The sequence below is a fragment of the Lactuca saligna genome, chromosome 3 (genome assembly GCF_052625555.1).
Source record: "Lactuca saligna cultivar CGN05327 chromosome 3, ASM5262555v1, whole genome shotgun sequence".
Taxonomy (NCBI): domain Eukaryota; kingdom Viridiplantae; phylum Streptophyta; class Magnoliopsida; order Asterales; family Asteraceae; genus Lactuca; species Lactuca saligna.
This window is the reverse complement of record NC_136419.1, coordinates 17,783,753-17,803,248: the sequence shown is the minus strand read 5'-3', so window position 1 is coordinate 17,803,248 and position 19,496 is coordinate 17,783,753. Positions and strand designations below refer to the sequence as shown.

Sequence of the window (19,496 nt, the reverse complement as noted above, 5' to 3'; positions counted from 1 at the left end):
AAAGCTAAATACCAGGGAGTTGCATATGTTGTGGCCCTACAACTTGTTGTAGATGTAGTCTGTCTTTAACCTACTGACTGAAAAGCTAGCTGTTAGTGAAAAAATTAGTGATAAAAAATAATGTTTGGTAAAACTAGCTGATAAGCTTGTTGAAATATATAACATGACATAAAAGGCATTTAAAAGAAGGTGCTCCTATATTAATTAATAAGTATATTTGGAAAATTTCTCTTTCGAAAAAAAAACATATTTGGAAAATTATACAAAAGCTTTTGAAAAACTAATTTAAGTAGCTTTTAAAAAAAACAAGGTTATAAGCTACCTTTTGACTTTTTAAACATAACAACTTAAAAAACTTAAAAAACAAGCTAGTTTATCAGTTTATAGCTCTGGTCCGTCAACATAGTAATAATCTACTCTTCAACATTTACATGTCAAAAAAGCTACTCTTATTTACTATGATAATTTAGCACGATATATCTCTCAAGTGATCTTGTTCAACAACAAACAAAACACATTGAAATTAATACCTATTTTGTTTGTGAGAAAGTCTCCAAAGGCCGAGTGCACATCTTACATGTCCCTTCTCGCTATCAAATGACTAACATATTTACTGAAGGCCTCTCAAAAGTTTTATTTGATTTTTTTTACAACAATCGACTGAGCATTCTTCCATCTCCGACTTTAACTTAGGGGGTGTATTAGGCATATGTATATTATACAATAATTGTTATATTAGGATCTATCTTATTATTAATTATTTAGGAAGGTTTCCTTGTACATGCAATTCAACAACTCATGTATAATATACTCATAATTAATGAGAGAGGCAAGCATTGAGTTTAATAAGATTACAAAGTTGATAAAATAGCAAAATCCAAATAATTAAATAAGAAGATGTATATAGGCCTCATAAGTCACTATAAGCAAAGTGTATAAGTCCATTATATTAGATACTAGTTTATAACCTTTGGGAACCACGGTTATAAAATTAATTAAACTTTAATAGTTAAAATTTAAAATTATTAATAACTTATTTTAAATAAATTATTAATTAAGAGGTTTTTTTTAAGTTATATAAAATTATAATCATTGATTTAAATAAATATGTAAATTTATATCATTTTATAATTTGTATTAATTTTATTTTAATTTTTATTCTAATATTGTTAATTTAATGTAATTAGAATGAGAAATTTAAAATTTGAAATTTGAAATGGAGAATCAATATGTTGACAAAATTTTCATTAATTATGAGGCTTAATATGGTGACACATATCAAAAAGAGATTAAAAACTACTCTTTTATTAGAATAGAGAGATATTAATTTTATTTTAATTTTTATTCTAATATTGTGAATTTAATGTAATTGGAATGAGAAATTTAAAATTTGAAATTTGAAATGGACAGTCAATATGTTGACAAATGGTATGCATTAATTATAAGACATAATAAAGTGAAACATGACAAAAGAAAAATAAAATTTGCATTAATTATGAGGCTTATTATGGTGACACATGTCAAAAGAAGATTAAAAACTACTCTTTTATTAGAATAGGGAGATATCTTCTTCAGAAAAAGATCATATAATTAAAATTTATATTTACATGTAAATCCTGAAAATGATAAATGAAATCTCATTAAGATTCCTTCATTAGCCTTTCAGAGATCATGTTGCATGTTCAGAACTCTTGTCTTTTTTACTTGAAATTTATGAAGTGTCAAAGCACTTTCAATGACTACTTCATTTATTTTTAATGGGGATCAATACATTAGTTGAAAGAAGAACTTAAGAAAGAAGGAACAAAACAAAGAAAACATGATTGTAAAATAAATTTAGATTGTTCTACATTTCACTTTCCATCAACCAAAAATCTTCCTCGCATATTTAATTAAAAGGTATCCTAGTTCTTTTGTGAACATCCTTGGAAGCATGGGTAGTTTCATAGAAACTAATAAAGCACTGATGAGAATTAATGATATTTTTTATGGTATAATACATGATCAGTAACTATACGCAATGATGGTACTGTGCTAGATGCTCGTGGGTTGTGGGAGCACTTGCTTACGATAAGTAGCTAAAGCCCACATTGGGAAGATATCCCTGTAAAGTGCATAGTGTAAGGTACATGTTTTCTTGAAAGCTCCAGTTGATTCCTACATTATGCAGTTTTCAAGTAATTAGCAAATACAAGAACCACGCATTAATTGATCTTGTAACTTGGTTAGCACTCTATATATATTTTCAAATCATCATGTTCTTAGTATCTCATATAATTTGATTGAAAATTAGAGGGATTTATGTTTAACCCATGATTTGGTGGGTTATTCATCATGTATTGGAGATGCCATTAACCACAAAACTAAGAGTATTCATAATCGATGAAACATTATAGAGTTCAATGGAATGACACATAATCATTCCACGTTTCATACAACTTTACCATTTTTCTCTACAATGCATTAAACTATTCGAAACATATCTTTATAAAACTAAAACCATTTATTTATTAAGCATGTAATATTAGAAAATTTTCATGTTTCTCATTAAAGAGTTTAATGGCCATTAAACTTTATATCCATTGTTATTATGTTTAATGTAATGAATGTAAACTATGACATTCCATCTCATCTAATCATTCTACTAAACTATTTATTGTGGATGCTCTAAATTTCTAGTTGGCATTACCTGTTGTGGAAAATCACCATTTTCCATCTGGGAATTAATCAACAACTTGGCTGCTCTGTGTAAAGGTATTGGATCTCTCTCTTCCTATACAATTGAAGACATGAATGTATTAGAATACAAATATATATGATAAGATAATGTAAATAATTGATATGATATGAATATTTTTCAAAATAATAACTAACCTGCCTAGAATGAATCAGTCCCATCATAGCCCATGCGGTTTGTACCAAGTTGGACCTTCCTCCTTCTAGAGCTACATATGTCTGTTTATAAAGTAACCAGAGAGATGAAACTAAGTATAATAAGCCATGCTTAAACGTGTACAATGTGACATGATTAAAATGGATTGATATTTGTTAATAATTGGAAACTTGTCTTGTTGACGTATTACCTTTTCAGAGCAAGATCTGTAACTTTCTCCCCAACCACCATTCTCTCTCTGTGTTTTCAGTAGAAAATTGACAGCTTTTCGGATTGCAAGACAATTTTCATGTGTCTTCCCAATTGCTGCCAGTCCTCCAAGAGCCCACCAGGTACTGTATATGAAACACACACCCCACTCTCCATACCTAAAATCCATTGATCTTTAAGTTAGAAAAATAAGAATAGAAATGTCATTTCAACAGTTTCAAGAATTTTGACTTTCATGCTGAAAGTAGAAATAAACCATGAACCATCTGGCATTTGCATTTTCTCTAGGTATCCACATGCATCTGTAAAAAAACTATCTATTTCTTCCCTCCTATATTCAGGATACAACTTCCTAAATAAAACGAGGGTCTGCATTGCTGATGATGTGCATTCTACATACCTGGTCCAGATTCATGATAAGTCTCTTGAAGTTGAAATTATATAGTATGATTGGAAATCAGAGAAAACATGTTAGTAGTAAACAATATTTGAGTCTTACTCATGCTCAATGACAACGTCCTCAAAGAATTCTGTAGGATTGAGAATCTAAATTGGAATCGAAGTTCAATAAGTAGGGAATCATATCGAACACATACATTCGATAAAATGGAACAATTCAACAACAAATTAAGTTACCTCCAACCATTTTGATGATCCTGCTGGTTCCCATCCTGATAGCCCACCGTTTTTGCTCTACATTATCATGAGCGTTAAAAAAAAGGAACTTCTCAAGCTTCAGAAGATTAACAATTTAGATATGTAAATTAATTATTCTATATTTTCTTTATATCCCCTTTATCTTTCCCAACATCTAGGTTTTCTTCAACAAATATTTTCTACTAGTGTGTCCATGAAATGGAAGAGAGGAAAAGTAATATAAGAAATATATGCTTGCCTTTAAGGAAAGTATTACGTTTACAGCCTCACTAAGTTGCTGAAGCTCCATCTCATTACCGACAATTTCAGGGGGCATAATTGAAAATAGAAGGCAACACTAAATATAGAAAGTAAGTATATATTGAGAGGCTATTTTGTATTGTGTGATTATGTGTTTCTGAAAAAATATATATACAAATACCTTCAACCCTTCAGAAGTACAATCTACAACTTGCCATCCATGGTCTTGATCAGAAAAGGTCCATGACCCTCTAGAAATATGGCGATACATGCTTTTAAAGTCACCAGAAGGATTGTCCTTAACCTACATAAAAATTGATCAAGACCATGCATTAATCCACAATATCACATATAGGTGCTTAGTTTTATATATACTAGTAATCCAAGATATATGTTTAATAACTTTAATTTAATTAGGCCATAGAAACCTGTGAGGATTTAATAAAATTGTGTCCCTTCTTCAAGGTAGGGCCAATCTCGTGGCTCATATCTGTAGCCAACAAAGCTTGAATGGCAAGACTTGCATCCCATTGTTGACTGCCAAAACTCTATTTTGAAATCACACCATCGAAATTTTTAATCATAATGATCTAATTATTAAGTTAATATATCGAACATTATAGCATGTATCATGAAAAACATGTTTTTTTTTAAGTGAGTAGATAGTTTTGTATGACCTGCATTTTCATCCCATCCTCAGTAACCCATAAAAAATCTGGGATTCTGGCAAGGTGCTTTTTAAAGTAGTCCCCGTTTGGATCCTCAACCCAACATGCAAGCATACACAAAGCCTGCACATTTTTTTTACTTGTTAATATTTCCATGAATGTTTATGTGATTTTCTTTTCTTCTTACCTTCTCCACAGCACCAATTGTGATATATCGACTATTCTCATCTTCATAATGGATGTGATCCATGGTTGTTTTGAGTGCTTTCTCCCGTAGCTTGTTAAAAGGCCAACGAGTTAGGATTGGCTCGGTGACAATGTACAGACTGTCCCATATTAGATCTTGTAGTAAAGAATGAGGATAGTATAGGTCCTCCTGAGATGTTAAGTTAGCATAGGCATATAATAATTCAATAGATTAAACAAACAAATGAAGGAAGAAAGTAATTCACCTTTGCACACAAATGTCTTATACTAAACCAGTTGATTTGATCATAGGATTCTGTGTATAATTCTTCTCGTAGTTGTAAAACCAAAGGACTGATTTGACCAACAAACCTCTTTCCGTATAAGTAAGACATTGGCATGTATACCAATCGACAAAAACACCACATTTTTGCTGTATTTGGACAAACAAACGAGTAAGGGTGAACTTATCAACATTATACATGGTCATTGACATTCATTGATCTTGAAATCTGGTATGATGTAATCATATATATTATTTTTTGGAAACGACACTCTATTAAAATAGGCAAGCATTGGCTAGCAAGAAAAAAATAATTACATTTTAGTAGCAACTATTGAAGGGTAATCTATACTCTTAACATGTGTCGGTTATTGTAGTTATTTTTAGTTATAGGTTAATTAGTAATAATGGTTAAAGTTAGTTAACCCAAGTCAGTTTAACCCATCGGCATTTCATATACCTACTTCCCATGAACATCAACCTACCACCTTCTTAGTTGATGTTAAAAACCCTAATTGGCAGCAAGCGATAGATGATGAGTATGCTACACTAATCCGGAATAGCAAATGGACATTTGTGCCTCACACACCTAATATCAACATTGTTGATTGCAAATGGGTCTATCGAATTAAACATGATCAATTGGGTTCAATTTCACTCTACAAGGCCCGTCTGGTAGCCAAGGGCTTTCATCAACAATCTGGCATTGATTACCATGAAACCTTCAATCCATTTGTCTAATTTACTACTGTTTAGGTAGTTATTTCTCTTGTTGTCTCCAACAAATGGCCTATTCATCAGCTGAATGTTAAAAATTCTTTTCTTCATGGTGATCCTAATGAGACTATCAACTTACACCAACCTCCTAGTTTCGTTGATCCGCACAAACACAATCATGTTTGGTTATTTCATAAGTCCTTGTATGGAATTAAGCAAAAACCATGGTAGTGGTTTCATCATTTATCCAGTGCTCTTCACACTCTCGGTTTCAAAGGGTCACGTACTGACCCCTCTCTATTTATACTCTCCACTAAGGGAACGCATGTTTATATGTTGGTATATGTTGATGATATCATTATTATAGGGACCAACCCCGAGGCTATTGATCGAGTTGTACGAAGTCTAAGTCAAACTTTTGGTCTTTAAGACATGGGGGAACTTTCTTACTTTCTTGGTGTTTCAGTGGGTCACTTTGGTTCTAATCTCTTTTTATCCCAACATCAGTATATCTTAGATATCATGCAACATGATGGTCTCACTAAAACTAAACCAGTCTCAAATCCTCTTCCTACTGGTGCCTCTCTGTCCCTTGGAAAAAGTCCCCTATTTGAAAACCCGGTTCGGTATTGTAAAGTGGTTGGTGCATTACAGTATGTCACGTTGTCCAGATCAGACATCACCTATGCAGTTAACAAAGTCTGTTAGTTTATGAATTCCCCAACTAACAACCATTGGTATGCTATCAAAAAAATCCTTCTATATGTCAATGACACCAATAACTTTGGTCTGCGCCTCACACCCCCATGTGAAAACACCATCCATGCTTATGGAGATGCGAAATCTCCTTTGGTTACTGCTTATTCTGATATTGATTGGGTTGGTTGTCAAGATAGTCGTCGATCCACTAGGGGTTACGCCATATAGCTTGGTTCCAATTTAGTTTCTTAGTCAACAAGAAAACAGAAGACTGTCTCTCGGTTATCTACTAAGGCTAAATATAAAGATCTAGTCGGCACTGTTGCTGAAGTCACTTGGCTTACAACACTATTATGAGAGCTATGCATTCCCGTAACCAAAGCACCAGTATCGTGTAGTTATAATCTTGGTTCCAATTATTTATCCACTATACCTGTGTTCCATGCATGTACAAAGCATTTTGAGGTCGATTTCCACTTCGTAAGAGAAAGGGTTACTGCGAAAAAGCTCTCAATACAATTTATATCCATAGATGACCAGATTGTTGATATATTTACTAAGTCACTATCTTCACAAAGATTTGAAGGGTTATGATCCAAGATAAAAGTCCTTACCTGGCCTTAGCTAGCAGTATTAAATAGTCATTAGAGTATAGGGATTAGAGTGTAAATATGTGTTATATATCTTTCTTGTATTACATGTTAATGATAACAATCACAATTACAATATTGATTAAGCACAATCTAGAATTTTAACATTTTTTGGTTATGGTAGTTAGTTTTAATTATAGGTTATTTAGTTAAGGTGGTTAAAGTTAGTTATGCTAAGTAGTAACCACCAAGTTCAACAAGAGAGTACAAATGACGATACCAATCAGATGCGAAGTATAAGTGACCAAGTTCAAGTTGCATCTTTGTTTACTAAAGCATTAAATGTTGGATGTTTTATGATGAAGTATAATTAAACTAAGTGTTGTAAATGTCTAGCTTAGTGGGGATGTTGAAGCGTAATCTAGATTTTTAACATGCTTTGGTTTTTGGTTGTTCTTTTAGTTATGGTGGTTAAAGTTAGTTAAGCTAACTAGGTTCTGGCCTCTGTTTCATTTGTAACGCATTCCCCGAAAATAAGAATCATCTACTTTTGGAATGTTCTATGGTAAAGGAAGTATCGACTCACACAAACCTTCAGTGGCCAGTTATCCCTATCAATCCACAGTTGATCGATGAAATGCTTGAAATCACTTCAGGTTCGTTATGCATAACCATGATGGGAAATGTGAAGCATGTTGTTATTTTGCTCTCATTTAGGTCCTTTGGTGTTATAGGAATGATCGTATCTTCAACAACAACAAGGTTAAGCATGATAAAATCTTGGTGAGTGAATTACAATTTTATGTTTGTTTCTAGCTTAAAAATAGAAATAGAAAAGGTAATCAAATCAAATGGTGTGATTGGTATACTAACATGTCTCGGGTACACTTGTAATTTTCTTTTAGCTTTCACTAATAAAAACATTCTTGTTGTTAAACAAAATAGTAACCCCCGATATGAAAAGTTGAAATGGTTATGTGAAGGAGTGAAATGGTTGACTTGTGTTTTATAGAAAAAAATTGTGTGTACTTTTTTCGACAACTCGTCAATACTTTGGCAATGAGTCAATAAAAATATGATTGTGCCATTGAGTAGTAACTAGTGAGGACTAACATGGGTGCTTAACACATTCCAGGGTTTGAGAAGAACTTGATATCATTGGGCATTTTGGACTCAAAATGGTTTAAGTATACATGTGTGGAGGGAGTGCTTCAGGTCTCTCTAGCTGGATCTAGAAGTTGAAAGAACTTCTAAGTACAAAATCAAAGGTGGAAGATGTTGAAGGTCATCACTAGCCTGATAGAATCATGTTATTGTCTAGAACAAGTTAGCATGTTCTAGAATGATCTGGAAGATTCTAGAACATTATGGAATTCTATGGAGAAGTCTAGAAGATGACAGAAGATTCTAGAATACTCTAGAATGAGATGGAAGACCCTGGAAGGCTATGGAACATTGTAGAACACTATGGAAGGCACAAGAATGTCTATACTTATCTAGGACATTATAGAATATTCTAGAAACATATAAAAGCTTGTAATTGATATAGAATATGGTAGATAGTTCTAGAATAGTCATGAATGTATGTAGATCTAGAAACTTCCTATAAGGAGGTGGAAACACCTATAAATAGGTGTGGAGCTCATTTGCTCCAAATCAATCCAACATCTAAGTATCCAAAAAAGCCTCAAAGAAAGAAAAGTGTCTAGTAGTCTCTCAAAGTGTAAAATCTTCTTAAGTGTCTTAATAAAAGTCTTGTTGTTTCCCATATAAAAGAGCTGTGTTCAACAATCTGGTATCAGAGCGAGGTTTCTTGATAGTGAGAACGAGTGATTCTCTTTGTATCATGAGTAGTCTGTGACTCTTCAAGTTTAGTGTCGAAACTAGCTTGTTTGGTATTACCGAGGTACTGCCAACACGATGGGTGATCTCCAAGTCGTCGAAGGAATCAAGAAACTCAACAGCAACAACTACAAAACGTGGGAAACATGTATGAAGTCCTACTTACAAGGACAAGATCTATGGGAGGTTGTTGGTGGAAGTGAAACTACGCCACCAGAGGAAGACGTTAATGGTGCTTTGCGCAAATGGAAAATCAAAGCAGGCAAAGCAATGTTTGCCTTGAAGACCACAATCGAAGAAGAGATGTTGGAGCATATTCGGGATGAGAACACCCCGAAAGAAGCTTGGGACACGTTTGTGATGCTTTTCTCAAAGAAAAATGATACGAGACTACAACTTTTGGAGAACGAGCTATTATCAATCTCACAACGTGACATGATGATTGCTCAATATTTCCACAAGGTCAAGTCAATATGTCGCGAGATTACTGAACTAGATCCGCAATCCGTCATTGCAGAAGCTCGAATGAAGAGGATCATTATCCATGGACTGAGGCCGGAATATAGAAGCTTTGTTACTGCTATACAAGGATGGCCCGCTCAACCATCACTTGTAGAGTTTGAGAATTTGTTGTCCAGCCAAGAAGCTATGGCTAAGCAAATGGGAGGCATCACGCTGAAAAGTGAAGAAGAAGCACTCTACACAAGTAAAAGTCAAAGGAATTTCAAGCCACCTTCTAAAGAAGGATACAAAAATGTTGACAAAGGGAAGAGTCAGCAAGGAACCTCACAACCATGGAGATCTCAAAAGACCGACAATAAGAGTTCTCAGGGGAGGAGGTTCGAAGGCAACTGCAACAATTGTGGAAAGTGGGGCCGCATGTCCAAGGATTGTTGGTAAAAGAAAAAGTCTGTAGAAAGCAATGTAGTAACTTCCAAAAAGGAAGTAGATGATGAATGGGATGCTGAGGCACTATGTGCTATAGAAGAGAATAAGAGTAAAAGAGGAAGGCTAATGTTCGTGGATGCTAGGGTAAATGGAGGATACACCAAGGCATTGGTAGATACAGGTGCATCCCATAATTTCCTTGCTGAAGATGAAGCTAAGAAGTTGGGCATCAAAGACACCAAAATGCCAGGCCGGTTGAAAGTCGTCAACTCTTTATCCAAGCCTATCATTGGTGTTGCATATGGAGTACCTCTTAAGATAGCAGAATGGGAAGGCACCATAGACTTGACAGTGGTTCATATGGATGACTATCGTATGGTATTGGGAATGGATTTTTTAGAAAAGGTACGACCCTGGTCATTTGAGAGAGACAATACCATGCGTATCACCAAGGGTTCAATAATTCACATTGTACCCTTGAAGAGAAATATGATTGGATCCCGCATGCTATCAACTATACAACTCGACAAAGGTCTCAAGAAGAGTGAGACAGAGTTTATGACAACCTTGAAGGAGGAAGTTATTCCCTTGAAGATGGACATTCCAAAGGAGAATAAGAAAATGACGTCACCAGAGTTGCATAAAAAGTCTCATCTTAGACGAAAAATGGAACATGTGATGGAGAAACTGGATAAGGTGAAAAAGAAGAAAAACACATTAATTGGTAAGAGCAAACTAGAATTTCTCAACAGAGCAACATCTAAACGAGATGAGCAGATCAATAAGGGATCACGTCATAACATGTTAATATTGTGGGAATTTTCCAAAGCTTGTAAAAGGGACAACTCACATGCTTACAAGTTTCTCAAAGGGAGGCATAAGAAACTACACAAGACAGTTCAACAAAGTCAGGAACAATATTATGTTGCAAGAAAATGCAACCACGAATGTCGTTGTCAACTACGAAAACAATATACGAAGCAACGACTACAACAACTAAGAAAAAAACCAAGCATGTGGAAGAGAAAAAGTTCTCAAGGAAGAAGTCAATATGCGATAGATCAAGACTGATAAACAAATAGCGGAATTATTCACCAAAGGGCTGAGTAAAGGAAAAAATGAAGGTTTTAGTTGTCAGCTCAACATGATACGAAGAATGGGGGCTAGTGCTGAGGGGCAGTGTTGAAGGTCATCACTAGCCTGATAGAATCATGTTATTATCTAGAACAAGTTAGCATGTTCTAGAATGATCTGGAAGATTCTGAACATTATGGAATTCTATGGAGAAGTCTAGAAGATGACAGAAGATTCTAGAATACTCTAGAATGAGATGGAAGACCCTGGAAGGCTATGGAACATTGTAGAACACTATGGAAGGCACAAGAATGTCTATACTTATCTAGGACATTATAGAATATTCTAGAAACATATAAAAGCTTGTAATTGATATAGAATATGGTAGATAGTTCTAGAATAGTCATGAATGTATGTAGATCTAGAAACTTCCTATAAGGAGGTGGAAACACCTATAAATAGGTGTGGAGCTCATTTTCTCCAAATCAATCCAACATCTAAGTATCCAAAAAAGCCTCAAAGAAAGAAAAGTGTCTAGTAGTCTCTCAAAGTGTAAAATCTTCTTAAGTGTCTTAATAAAAGTCTTGTTGTTTCCCATATAAAAGAGTCGTGTTCAACAGAAGACTTGGTCCTGGCTTGAATGTTTGTCTCTTAAATTGGAGTCAATGTGCATAGAGTTTCTTTATAACTAAAAAATAAAGTCTTCTGCTTTTCAGTGGGTACCACACTCAAGTCGGTTACAGTACGTACGCACCCATTAGAAGCAATAAAAGTGCCAAATTTTTTTGCATTTTCCTTGTTTGATGCATTTCAATTTGCATTGCTAGTTCTAGCTTAACACAACATTTGTTGGGTTAATTAAGATTATGGGACAAATTTTAGTCCCATGTACATTTTTGGATTTTTTTTTAGATTTTGTATTAGAATCATATATTAGCATGTATAGTAAAAATAGGGTACATGTCTTATGTATTTTTTTTATTTATTTTTCTGCCTCAATAAGAATTCCTTGCAGCCTAAGATAATTCCTTGAATTGTTTTTTTTTTTTTATTTCTCTTACCTTATTCATTCTCCTCTATTCACTTCTGTCCAGATTGTTTTGTATTCTCAGGGAATCAAGTGAATTGATTCCTGTATAGCAGTATAAGCCTCATTCTAAGAGAATTAAAAAAGTTATTTTTTACACTTGGTAGTAGAGTATAGAAAAATAAACGATCACAACTCCACCATGGAAGGACTGAAGATGACTTACCCCGTCTTAACAAGAACCAACTACATTACATCGACAATCAAGATGAAAATGTTCATGAAATAACAAGAGGTTTGGGATGTGATTGAACCAAAAAAACCCAAGAACCCGATTGGTGTCAAGAATGATAAGATGGTTGTGGTGGTGATTTACCAATCTATCCTGGAAAAAGAAGAAAATGGAAAAAGAAGTGTGGGAAACACTCAATATAATGTATATAGGTGTAGATCGAGTTCGAATAGTGAAAGTGCAGTATCTAAAGGCGGAGTTCGAGATTCTTAGCATGAAAGAATCTAAGGCGGATGATGATTTTTTTCTACAATAGGTAGTAAGAAACATCCGAGTGTTTATATTCTAGCAACAACAGAAGCTAAGTGCTGAAGAAGATCCTATAAGTCATGCCCTCTAAGTTTGTTCAAATTGCAGAAACATCTGGCAATTTGCTGATCTTGATACAATGTCTATTGAAGAAGTCGTCGGGAGACTAAAATCTCTTGAGGAGAGAATTCATGGGCATGTTGAACACGAAGAACAAGATGAAAAGAAATTGTTACTTACTCACCATGAATGGACAGAAATGCAGAAAAAAAAAACAAATTGAAGACCATGTTTGTTCTTCGGGGGAAAACAATCAAAGAAATACACAAAACCATGGTGGACAAGGAAGAGGCCGTGGTGGAAATTATGCAAATAGTGAAGGTCATGGAAGAGGAAACAACCAATAGTCTTGTGAAGGAACTCGTGGTATGAATTATGATTGAGACAAAAGTAAGATCCAATATTACAATTTCCAATAATATGGACATTATGCTTCCAAATGCAAGAACCCAATACAAGAGAGACAATACGAAGCAAACCTATCCCAAGGTCATGTAGATGATGATACAACTTTACTAATGGCATTGGTTCACAACAAAGTGTCTGAAGGTGATGTATTCTTGAATGAAGAAAACATGAACCCAAAGCTAAAAACAGAATAAAACATGAAAAATAACTCCAATGTTTGGTACCTCAATATTGGAACAAGCAATCGTATGACTGGTCATGAAGAAAAATCCAATGAGGTTAATCGAGTGGTTCAAGGATATGTGAAGTTTGGAGACGGCTCAAAGGTACATGTTGAGGGAAAAGGGTTAACTATATTATAGTTTAAGAATGGTGAGCAACAGATGCTTCAATGAGTATATTACATACCAAAATTGTGTAGTAATATTATTAGCTTGGGTCAACTCGCACATGACGACGATCAGATCGTTTTGCACGGATTATTCCTATGGATCCATGATGACAAGAACCGACTGCTCATGAATGTAAAGCAATCTGAAAACCCATTATATCAAACAGTTGTGAATGAGATGGGACCATGGTTTTTATTTAATGAAGTTGAAAAACCTATACTCAATCCAATGTCTGAATAAGGAATGATTTTTGAAGAACCGATGATTGATGTTGTAACACCTAATTTTCACTTTATAGTAAAAACACGTAATTACATGATTCAAGGTAATCACTATATTGCTTTTTAGCTAAATTATTCTTAAAGAATGTTGTAGTAATCATAATTACAAAAGCATGCATATAAACAACGCCTAAATCTGATTTCTTATGAAAAAGTTATGATTTTTCGATGTTTCGTTGTGACACAATACAGTAGTGTGCGATATAGAAATCAAAATGTAAATTGATTGATTGTAAACCGAAATAGTATAAACGAAAGTCGTAGATCTCATAAATACGAAACCGTCGATATAGAGAACGTCAAGAACGGAGTTCGTGTGAAGAAGTTATGAATTTTTCATGGTCTTTTACAGTGTAATCTTCAAATATTATAAATTTAAAATAGGTTGGGAATTTGTCAATGAAGTCCAAATGAAAGTTGTCGTACTCGTCGATATGAACGCATGGATATAAAGAACGTAAAAAATGGAGCTCGTATGTGAAAGTTATGATTTTCCGAAAATTGCAAAAATTACTCGCGATGGCGATGATGTGGCACCACCTGGAGGAAGCCACGTGGCCTTTTCAAATGACCCTCTCCTCCAACAGACATGATGACATGAACCCAATGAATGACGACACGTGGCAAGAACTGAATGGGGCCAACGTGCCAAAGCCCGAGACGCTCTTAACCTTAGGCACGACGTGCCCCCTCAAGCAATCTATAAATAGCAGCGAAAATCAGCTCATTTGCTCACACGCTACTCCAAATCCCCCCCCCTCTCTCTCTCTCTCTCTCTCAAACTCTCTCCCAAACCTTTGGGATCTGAATTATGAGTCTCGAGTATTTTAGCAAGGTGTTGCGGCGTTAGAAATCCTGATGAAATGAAGTATTCGGAGTCAGAGTTATGTCCGCGAGTTTCAAAACTTTTTATTAGAAACTCTGTAAGTCAAGCTACACTTAGTACGCTTTAAGTGTAACTTATATTTATATTGATACTCGTTATTATGAATTTATAAATAGGATTTATTAGTAATTCTATGCTAAAATATTGATTGATCTATTTACGAGAGTGATGTTGATGCTAGATCTAGTGAGATGTTTAAAGTGAATTTCCCAAAATAGTATACTCTATATACCAAACGGATCGTACATTCGATATGATCTTACATGGTTTCCTTATTTGATAGAACTTGAAGTATGCATTTAGATTAGTGAAAGATATAGCTTTTCTCACCAGATTGCCATAAAGATTAATAAGTTATAATATTATGGGTTAATACTTGTTAGACGTGTTACCTGCCAGTTGGATAGCTAATAGTCGTCTAAGTAATTGCCTAGGTGAGTTTTCTCATTATATTTTATATTGCAATATGTATTCTTACGTGTAGTGCTATCTGTTTATATATTAATATGATTTGTTAAGTGTTAAGGCGTTCCCACTTTGTGCGGAATGCCAAAATGCGGGCATTTCAGCTTTGTGTTGAGTGTCAAGGGGCGAGGTGATGACAACCACAACTTAAGCGTTGTGAGTCTATATATTCACAAGGGCGATATGATGGCAACAACAACTTAAGCGTTGTGAGCCTAGATACTCGATGTATGTATATGTATTGTGATGTACGATATTTTGGGAAAATTACTAACCTTTGGGAAAATTACTAACCTTCATGCTAACCCAGTTGATTATAAATGATTTCAGGTACAGATTGTGAGAAGGACAAAGCTTGACTGTACACATGCATCGACGTCATGTATTAGTTTTCCGCATATTAAATTGTACTCTTATTGAATAATTAACCATTGATTGTTAAACAATGACCTTAGTCATAAATAAATGAATTTTTGAATAAAATGCTATCTTTCAAAAATGAAAAAATTTGTTATGAAAATTGGGAAGTTATAGACGTCACACAAGGTTGTATGAAAGATACTTGGTAGAAAAGAAAGTTCATACGGAACTATGCCCGGAAAGAAACATGTATTACTCATTGTTAGGTGATGAAGTGGGAAAGTTTGAGGTTAAGACTATTGTTGGTGACACTAATTGGGAGGGTGATAATGTAGATGCTAGCTCTCCTAAATCTGATTTGGCTGATGAAGTAGACCAATCTCATAAAGAAAAAGCTAAGCTTAGAAAATGAGGGAATACCCGTTGATCTATTGGTGTTGGAATCTAAGGGCAACATTAATGGTTTTGCAATAGATGGGGATTTTGATGTTAAAACTGATAAAGATGAAGTGAATCTCGACAATGGAACCACTATCGATCCTCTTATATTGATAAAGAGTAATGGCATTGCTCAGGATGTTAATGGCCATATTGGCAAAAACACTTGGTAAGGAGAACATGTTGTTAAGAGCACATATGTGTATGATGCTAATAAGATAAAAAATTTGGCAGATGCTATTAATACAGATGATTGGCTCCCTACTGTTACTAAAAGAACTCATAGGGGGTTTTTAAGGAGGAAAGCTAGCGTGAGATGTATGAGTCAGCATCTGAAGAGGATGTTCAAAACAATGCAAATTTGCATTCCCAAAATGAAGAATATGTTGATGATACTAAATGCACGGATCTGATCTGATCTCTGAGAATTTAGAAGAAAGGAGCAATGATGATAAAGAAAGAAAGATGACTGATGGGAACAATGATGGTGATGGTCGTTTAACAGTTTTGAGATATAAGGCTCTCAAGAAGAAGCAGAGGAGAAAAAAAAACATCATAAAGTGAATGGTGGCCTAGAGAAGTCTGATCATTTTGAAGGTAAAGATGCTGACCATATCTGAATAAAGGAGGAGAATGTTGGGTTAATTCAGATTCTGGGACAGATTTTAGTCCCGGGGGCATTTTTGGAAAGTTTCCTTTTTCTTTAGTTTTTGTATTAGAATAGGATATCAGCACGTTTAGTATAAATAGGGTACATGTCTTATGTATTATGTATTTTTTATTTACTTTTAATGTCTCAATAAGAATTCCCTGCAGCCAAAGAAAATTCCCAGAATTGTTTTTTTTTTTCTTGTTCTTTCTCCTCTGTTCACTTATGTCCAGATTGTTTTGTATTAATTAATTCTTCAGGAATCAAGTGAATTGATTCCTGTATAACAGTATAAACCTCACTCTAAAAGAATTTAAACAAATTATTTTAGTACGTCTAGATTGCTCATGTTTCTGGTGTATGTAAAGGGGGATTTCTCCGTGAAAAAGAGAGCCAAATAAATAGTCCAAGAATAAATTTGTAGCGAATGAAAGGAAAAACAAACATCTAAAACAGTAGAACACAGTTACTGCCAATCTAAAACATATCAACCATCCATGTCTTAGAATTGCTACGTACTAGAAAGCCAAGCTAACCTGGATGTATAGGCATGAAGGAAGGGATGATCCAGAACTCTGGAGGCATCGGGTTGCTTCCTCCCCATTCTGAAACGCCAAGGACCTATCATGTACAAGGGTTTTTTGTTTTCTTTAAATGTTGAATAAAAGGAATAAAAAAAAAAAACAAAATAAAGGCATATACTGTACACATAATTAATTCTGCATGAAGAATTTTATTTTCATCTGTTTCTCACGAAAATAATTAATGTCTTACTGAAAGCCAAGTTTTCCCCCAAGAAGGATTGGCTGTCGCAGTGCCATGATCTAAAATCCATTTTCTAGCTTTGGTGCATGCACCATCCAAACCACCATCAGGCCCTTCTCCTAAAAGACGCATGCAAATGTAACTCAGGGTCGTGCAAAACATTGTGCTATCACCTTCTATGTGAAGTCCCCAACCACCATCTTCGTTCTGTACATTAATCCACATATCTATGCGTCAAATGGTATAACTGGATTGATGTGTATACGGATGTACACACATATATGATACAAATTAAAAGGGTATAGGCATATATAAATCTGTCGTCCATAGATTATAGTAGTAACATTTAGTACCTTAATTACCTGATGACAATATAAGTACCGAAGAGTTTCTTTTCTGTGTTCTGCTGAGAAGACGCTGTTAAGATGGCCTGTGATATACAAGCATATAACCTGCAAGCGTACCGCTTGTCAATATCAGATATATACCATACACCTTATAAAAACTAATTTTATATATATATATATATATATATATATATATATATATATATATATATATATATGAGTATGAAAGAAAATCAAAATATTTACCAATGGCGGCATGAAATACAAAAGGCCAGCATTTTCAGCTGGCCAATGGCCATCGTCCGCCTGCAAGGCGGCAAATAAGTGAACAGACCTCCTCAAGGCGGTGGTAGCTTTTTCATAAGAGATCTCTTCATCATCCTCTAACTTCACCTGAGGTATGGTCTGTTTGAATTGCTTCTCTCTCAAAAACTGCATATACACATACATAGTTCCAAATTTGATTTACAGAAAAATTAATAAAGGTACGAATTGAAATCCAGGAAATTAAGAACGAGCAACGATCGACCTGCATGCGCCAAAGGACATCACTGGTGGGTTTGACCTGGTGTCGATGGTTCCAGAAATGGAGACGAGCTTGTTCAACCTCCTCACGCTCTTCTGCAGTTCCGTAGTTGGGATCAAACTCCCATGTTTGCCTACCAACAAAGTTGTTTGTGCTGTACAGGTATGGATTGTTGCCCCCTTCGGCTATCTTTAATCTCCACATTTTGCTGCAATTGCTTATCAGTACATCAATGAAGCTTATCAGTAAATTGTAAAAACTAAAATCTTAAGTATTTAAACATTCATATGCATGGTGGTACGTCTATCCTGTGAATGTATATCTCTGAGGCTCTAAGATTAGTTTTGGAGGGTGAGTTGAACTGGAAGCCAATAGCAACGACTTGTTATATTAAATATTGGCACTTGACACTACAACTGCCTCCTGTTTTTATAGTACAATAAGAGCGATCAGAAATACATGCAAGTCTACTAATTAAAGATACATTTTTATGATTCCTTCTCTTTTTATGTATAATGATCGATGTTATTTTCATTTACTGAGTAGAATTGATGTATCATTAGTTGGTGGGGTGCCACAAAACATGAGACATGACATCTATACTGGTGGGACTTCAATAACTCAAGCACATGTTTCTTCCCTTTTCCTTTATTAATTAGGCTAGGCTAACCACATGAGTCATGACATCATGATATGGTGTAATTTAATTTATATTTTACTTTTTGAAATTTTGAATTTTTTTTATTTTTAATATGACAGTGAAAAACAACTCCGATCTATCCAAGTAGTAACACCAAACTTTCCCCTATATGTACACCAAATAAAAGACATCGACATAACATCTTATGCAATTTTGGTTGATGATGTGAGAATGTTATTGAACACCTTGTTATTCTTTGCATTCCAAAGGCACCATCATAAGCAATAGATAATTGTGATGAATATTTTAGGTTTCCTCGGACAATTTCACCATACAGCGACATAATCTAGAAACTCCAACACTGATAAGAATTGCCAATGAGAAGTTCCACACAACAAATACATGATCAATAGACTCACCACAAGATAAAAGGGAATCAACGGTGACAAAAGTTGCCGGTAAAAGTTAGTTTTGTCGTCGGTAAAGGCAATTGTGGTGACACGTCACCGGTAAAAAGTCACCGGTATTGCCCTGTTGTTATTGCTCAAAATGTCTTCAGTAAAGGTATTTGTTAGATGCAGAAAAAAATTACGTAACGGTATCCGATTAGGTACCAAATACTATTATAATTTCATACAAATACCAAAATAAACACCAAAAGTGTTATAATTCCAACAAGTATCAAAATGTCACAACAAGTCTAACATACAAAATACAAACTAATTATCGGACAAACCATCATCTCTGTTTCCCTCGTTTCATCC

The 19,496-nt window shown here is 34.6% G+C and overlaps 1 protein-coding gene across 3 annotated transcripts; it reads right to left on the bottom strand.

Annotated features, from left to right (window-relative positions):
* Positions 1–1,811: 1,811 nt before the first annotated feature.
* On the bottom strand, positions 1,812–18,547 carry LOC145034614 (shionone synthase-like). Of its 3 annotated transcripts, none has more exons than XM_078983059.1 (18): positions 18,096–18,545; positions 17,813–17,998; positions 17,573–17,671; positions 17,229–17,426; positions 16,991–17,075; positions 5,121–5,287; positions 4,856–5,044; positions 4,678–4,791; positions 4,429–4,548; positions 4,182–4,304; positions 3,999–4,097; positions 3,740–3,796; positions 3,603–3,649; positions 3,360–3,503; positions 3,084–3,261; positions 2,875–2,955; positions 2,690–2,773; positions 1,812–2,157 (listed from the first exon to the last, which is right to left on the bottom strand). In XM_078983059.1, the coding sequence occupies exons 1-18, from the start codon at positions 18,294–18,296 to the stop codon at positions 2,035–2,037; spliced, it is 2,295 nt and encodes a 764-aa protein (XP_078839185.1). In that variant the 5' UTR covers positions 18,297–18,545; the 3' UTR covers positions 1,812–2,034. The 3 variants fall into 3 exon arrangements, with proteins under 3 accessions (XP_078839185.1, XP_078839186.1, XP_078839188.1); XM_078983060.1 differs by having other exon boundaries at positions 17,582–17,671; positions 18,096–18,544; XM_078983062.1 differs by having other exon boundaries at positions 2,020–2,157; positions 2,690–2,769; positions 18,096–18,547.
* Positions 18,548–19,496: the final 949 nt, after the last annotated feature.

Bases quoted from the DNA above. Each gene is read 5' to 3' on its own strand.
- LOC145034614 (XM_078983059.1), bottom strand. From the start codon at position 18,296: ATGTGGAGATTAAAGATAGCCGAAGGGGGCAACAATCCATACCTGTAC. The intron at 17,076-17,228 runs GTAAGACATTAA...TGTACATGATAG, and splicing joins GGGGGAAAACTTGGCTTTCA to GTCCTTGGCGTTTCAGAATG. The intron at 5,045-5,120 runs GTGAATTACTTT...TTAACATCTCAG, and splicing joins TAAGACATTTGTGTGCAAAG to GAGGACCTATACTATCCTCA.